The sequence below is a fragment of the Cebus imitator genome, unplaced genomic scaffold (genome assembly GCF_001604975.1).
Source record: "Cebus imitator isolate Cc_AM_T3 unplaced genomic scaffold, Cebus_imitator-1.0 Scaffold64, whole genome shotgun sequence".
Classification (NCBI taxonomy): domain Eukaryota; kingdom Metazoa; phylum Chordata; class Mammalia; order Primates; family Cebidae; genus Cebus; species Cebus imitator.
This window is the reverse complement of record NW_016107379.1, coordinates 5,795,579-5,801,526: the sequence shown is the minus strand read 5'-3', so window position 1 is coordinate 5,801,526 and position 5,948 is coordinate 5,795,579. Positions and strand designations below refer to the sequence as shown.

Here is a 5,948-nt window from a genome sequence, read left to right as displayed (position 1 = left end):
GACCTCTTACATTTTTACAGATTTTTCTCGTGCATAAAATTCATTAGCATTCTCTTCAAGGTATGAATTATTTTTCTTTCTTCCTTGATGGGTGAAATAAGGTTCCAAGAGGTCAGCTGACTTTCCCAAGGCCGCCAGAAAGGGAGAGTGTAGTAAGCCAAGGGCCGAAGCCAGCCCTGCTGATTCTAAGTAGGCCAATGTTCTTGCTACCGTTCTTTGTTTCTTACGTTACTGATTTTAGAGTAAACTGGCAAGAAGACCAATCTGAGTTAGGGTGTGGTAAACTATTTGAAGTGTTTTATATTTTCCAGCACAAAGGATAACTTGAAACAAACGCTAATCTTATGTTGGAAAGATATTGATGCCATGCGTGGAGCACCAGGCGCGGGCTCAATGCTGTTTGTCTGTTAGGCTCTTTAATCCTCACTCTGACTTCATGGGGTCAGTGCCACTATTTTCTCCATTCTCCCAATGAAGAAATGAGCTCAACGACGTGAAGCGACTGCTCTGGGTTAATCATAGAGTGACTGAGCTGAAATTCCCTCTTGGCCTTTTTGACTTTAAAGCCTGTCCCTAATTACTAACTTTATAGACATAACTAGCATTGATGTAACCCACACCTTATTTCATTACATTCAGAGTGGACGCAAGTCATGTGAAAGACCTTCAACACCATGCTTACGGAATTTAAGCATTTCCCCTGAGATCCCATTTTCTAGACTGGTCAATGGATCTTTACGGCTCTTTAAATGTGTTAATAAGAATGTGCATTAAGGCCTAGTGCAGTGGCTCACAGCTGTAATCCCAGCACTGTAGGAGGCCAAGGCAGGAGCCTAGGAGTTCAAGACCAGCCTGGGGAACATAGTAAGGACATAGTAAGATCCTGTGTCCTTTTTTTGTTTTTGAAATAGAGTTTCCTTCCTTTTGCCCAGGCTGGAGTGCAATGGCACGATCTCAGCTCACGGCAACCTCTGCCTTCGGGTTCAAGTGATTCTCCTGCCTCAGCCTCCCGAGTAGCTGGGATTACAGGCAACTGTCAGCATGCCCGGCTAATTTTTTTGTATTTTTAGTGGAGACGGGGTTTCACCATGTTGGCCAGGCTGGTCTTGAACTCTGAGCTCAGGCGATCTGTGCGCCTCGGCCTCCCAAAGTGCTGGGATTACAGGCGTGAGCCACTGTACCTGGCTTAAGATACGTGTCTTTAAAAAAGAAAAAAGAAGTATATTTTTTTCAATTAAATTTTTTAATCCTTTTTTTCTTCACTTAAATTTTTTTTGTGGCAAATATGCATAATATAAAATTTACCATCGTAACCATTTTAAGTATATGGTTCAGCAACATTGGGTACATTCTCGCTGTTACACAACTGCCACCACCATCCATCTGCAGAATATTTTCACCTTCCCAAATCAAACTCTGTGCCCATTAAACACTAACTTCCCCTTCCTTCCTTTCTCCCTCCCCTCAACCCCTAGAAACCACAGTTTTACCTTCTCTCCCTGTGAGTTGATTACGCTAGGTGCCTTGTATTAGCGGCATCATACAGTATTTGTCCTTTTGTGATAAAACTAAATTTTATAAGCAATCTCTTTTTTCCCTTTTTTATGTTTTTCTTTCTTTTTCTTTTTTTTTTTAATTTTACTGTCAGTGATCATATTTAAATATAAGCAGTCTCTTTTAATATGTTAGGAGTACTTGTGTTAAGAAATCTACCAGGTACCTTGTATGAATTAAAGGATTCTGCTATCATGGTCTATTTCTCTCCCCACCTCCACTATTTAGTAATTTTCTTCAGGTGAGTCACTTGGAACTCATGTACTTTACAGACTCATAGACATTTGAAAGTAGAAAAAAGAATGTATTTGTGGCTGGCTAGGTTGACTTTCTTTTTATGTTTTTAAAATATATTTTTAATTTGAATTTTATTTTTGTAGAGACAGAGTCTCTCTCTGTTGCCCAGGCTGCTCTTACACTCCTGACCTCAGGTGACCTTCCTGCCTCAGCCTCCCAAAGTGCTGGGATTACAGGTGTGAACCACCATGCCTGGCCAGCTCGGCTTAAAAACTTAGGTAATTAGAATTAGGTAATTTCTCTAGCACTTTGAGCTTGCATATCTTTTTTGTGAGTATTGTTATTGCCATTCAGCAGTTAGTTACCCACCTTGGCAGTGAGGACACTGAGGCTGCAGGAGCCCCACAGCCCGTGGGTTGCAGAACTGGACGTCTAGACCAGGCTGGCATCTTCTGAGAGCCCCAGGTGCTGGCCTGGCCTGGTTCTTCCTAGTGAACATCACTCCTCATTCCAGGGGCAAGAAGGCAGTGTGGCTTTTCCCCAGTGCCTAAGCCCTTTTCCCTCAAGGGGTTCCCCTGGGGTATTCAATCTGCTTCCCTGCCTTTTCTAGGAAATGGCCCGCCAGCTGCTGGCAGTGTTTGGTGGCTACTATATCCGGCTTCTAGTGACCTCCCAGCTCCCTCAGGCAATGGGGACACGACACACGAACTCTCCAAGAATTCCATGCCCCTGCCAGCTCATAGAAGCCTACATCCTGGGCACAGGGTGCTGCCCGTTCCTGGCCAGGTGACCTAGGAATGAAGGTACTCATCTTCCTCCAAGACTGAGCAGTCGGGAAAGCTTCAGGAGCCCAAGATGGGCAATGGGGAGCCCCAGGTGAGGAGAGAAGTATCTGGGGGCACTCCAAAATGGGTCTGACCTGTCAGCAACTGGGGTGTTGTGCTCATTCCGGGACCCAGCACAGAAATCCTTTTTTGACATCTCATGCTGACCCCTGGCCTTTGCAGAAGCTGACAGCTACAGAGCTAGTCCCACCAAAGCTACTCTCTCTGCTGCTTAGAACCGTGGTCATGTATGGAAGGACTGGTCCCCCATCCCTTTCATTGTCCAGAGAGCCCAGGAGATGTGAAGATGACCAGACTGGGTGAATCATGTGTCCAAAACTTGGCCTCAGATAATGTTTCCATCTCCAACCCCTCCATGCCAGATGGGGAAACTGATGCTCAGTGAGGATACTACTCTATGTGGCATTGCCTTGAACCCTTAAAATGATCAGACTGCCTCTTTCCAATATGAAGAAAAAAAAGTAAGTTTTCAGAATTCTCTCCATTTTTTAAGTTTTTCTCTCCCATATTTTGTGAAAAACAGTGGAACAGGTACATGTTGTCTATCAGTACACAAGCTACAGAAGACAGAGACGGAAGACAGAGGTCAAGGACAGATAACTGTTGACAGGAGTATTTGGGAAAGATTGATCCTGTTTCACTTGAGAACTTACTTTGTTCACAGGTACGCACGCTTATGGTTGTGGTTTTATATTACAGATGTAGAAGAACAGTTCTGTTTCCCGACACGAATGTTGTCCTGGAATGAAGTGGGATCAGTCACTTGTGGAATTCTGTGAAGAGCTCAGCGGCTTCCAAGTGATCTGCTCTTGAACAAGTTTGAAGACCTATTGTTTCACAGACCCAAGTCCAAATGCCCTGACCTGGCATCTGAAGGATCCCCAGCCGCTAAGACCTTGCCTTCGTGTGCGATTTTGCCTCATCTCCCACAAAACCCCTTTATGAGTTGAAGCTCTTTCCTAGACTGACATACCTATTCCTTTCTATTTGTTGGACTCCAAGTCATGCTTCAAAGTCCAGCTTTCTGTAGCCCTTCTTTAGGAAGCCTTCCTACACAGCCAGCCCCGCTGCTGTCTGCCTCCTTTAAATTCTTGATACAGCTGCTGCCTGTTCTGATGTTTTATGGTATTGATTCTGTTTTCCTGTGTACATGCCAGTTTTTCTAGCTGGACTGTAAACTCCTCAAGGACAGAGACTACACATTGTACTTGTTGTTTATGACCTGGACCTGCTAAGGAAAAAAACAAAACAGACCTGTGGATTGATTGCTTTGACATCCTCACAGCAGCTAATGCAAATTGCTGTCCAAACTCACTTGAATGATAAGATTGCTATGGACCTGGGCTCTGGACCTGATCTGCCCACTTCAAGCTGTGTAATTTTTGGCAAATTGCTTTTTTTGGCTGGTCCTCAGTTTGCCTACCTATATAATGGGTGGATTGGATGATTCTTTTTTTAAATTGAGGCAGAGTCTCACACTGTCACCCAGGCTGGAGTGCAGTGGTGCCTTCTTGGCTCACTGCAACCTCTGCTGCCTGGGTTCAAGTGATTCTCTTGCCTCAGCCTCCCAAGTGACTGGGACTACAGGTGCATGCTACCAAGTCTGCTAATTTTTTTGTATTTTTAGTAGAGAAGGGGTTTTACCATGTTGGCCAGCCTGGTCTTGAACTCCTGGCCTCAGGTGATCTGCCCACCTCAGTCTCCCAAAGTGCCAGAATTATAGACATGTGCCCCCACGCTCATTCTGGATAATTCTTAAGGGCCTTTCTAGGACCAAAGTTCTGGGAGCTTCTAGCTTATTCTGTTCCCTCGTAGCCCTTAGCCCTTATCCACATGCAGAAACATCTGGCAGCCCCACATGGCTGAGTTGACCTGGGTCTAGTATGCCCTTGGATGGAAGACTAGCCTACCTAACAGGAGACCTGGATTTTTCTTTCTGATCTGCTGCTTCCAAGTTGTGTGACCTTGGCTAAGCCACTTCACCTTTCTGACTGTCACTTCACTTTTTAATAAAGTGTATCTGGTGAACAAGAAACGTTATTAAAGCACATGAATCACCATTCAAGAGATGGGTCTGACCATTCACTTTCTCTGTGCCAGAGAAGAGAGATCATGAGTGTGGACCAGCCCCTGGACAGGCAACTTTAGTCAAGGCTGAGAGCAGCTTTGCCCGAGGAAGTTATTCATGAAGGTGACCACTGTCTTTCTGACCTGGCACAGAGGAAATGTTGGCTGTGAATATGACCAATAGAAAACCTGTATTTCTCATTCAGTCCTAGAACCCTGGTAAGTATAATAACAGAGAATAAAAAAGTGTTTGTTAAATGAAAAAGCAGCAGTTTTTTCAATTTTAAGGTTTACTTAAACAGCCTTTGATGTGTGTTTCTTTTTCTGTCTTTAGAATTTCTGATGGTCTCACCTGGTGGGTGGGGCATTCAGGGTATGCCCACAATGTATATTTCCCTTGCATCAGTGCCTCAGTTTCCTCATTTATAAAATCCCCATGATCTCTGTCTCACCTACTTTACAGGGTTGCTGTGAAGATCAGATACTACACACAAGAATGCTCATCAGTTTTTCAATTTAATTTAATTTTCTTTAAATATAATCTTTTCATAGAGCTAGGGTCTTGTTATGTTGCCCAGCCTAGTCTTGAACTCCTGGTCTCAAGTGATCCTCCCACCTTGGTCTCCTATGGTGCTGGAATTACAGCTGTGAATTACCATGCCCAGCCAGCTCCTAAGTCTGAAGGCTTTGTGTTAATGATAGGTGTGGCCATAGTGGAGGCAGTGGATGTCTTCGAGTGGGAGTGAAGGTGATAACTCACTGCATGGATTCTAGAGTTCTGTTTATTCGAATTCAAGTTCTTCCACTTAAGAACAGTGTTCTTCCTCTCACCGAGTCTCATTTCTCATCTGTAGGATGAGGATAAGAGCACTTAACCTGGCAGATTGTTGTGAGGATTAAATGATGTGAAAAAATGTCAAGTGCTTGCAACTTTGAATTCCAAACCTGAGGGAGAGCTCACTAAGTTGTTGCTTAAAAAAAAATTCTGTCTTGTAAATAGTAGACACCCGATGTATATCTTTGTTGATGTAACAGGTCATTAACAGTTAAGGTTTTTCAGTCTGCATCAGACCTCAGCTATTTCAGTGCCAGACCTGGATATATTTATGTGAATAAAGATTTTAGTCAAATCTCTGGAATTCAGCATGCAAAGATAACATAGCAAGGGGATAAAGAGCAAGCTGGTGACTTTGGCAAGATATTTATTCTTTTTATACTTCTTATAACTAATTTCTCATCTATTAA

At 43.6% G+C, this 5,948-nt stretch overlaps 1 protein-coding gene across 6 annotated transcripts in view; it reads left to right on the top strand.

Annotated features, from left to right (window-relative positions):
• Nucleotides 1-4,968, top strand: part of TMEM268 (transmembrane protein 268) — a 36,095-nt gene extending 31,127 nt beyond the window's left edge. For all 6 annotated transcript variants that reach the window (XM_037739173.1, XM_017530261.2, XM_017530264.2 and 3 more), the window contains one exon: nt 2,402-4,968. In XM_037739173.1, the coding sequence (XP_037595101.1) occupies nt 2,402-2,581 (180 nt within the window). In that variant the 3' untranslated portion in view covers nt 2,582-4,968. The remainder of the gene's footprint in view (nt 1-2,401) is intronic.
• The last annotated feature ends 980 nt before the right edge of the window (nt 4,969-5,948 follow it).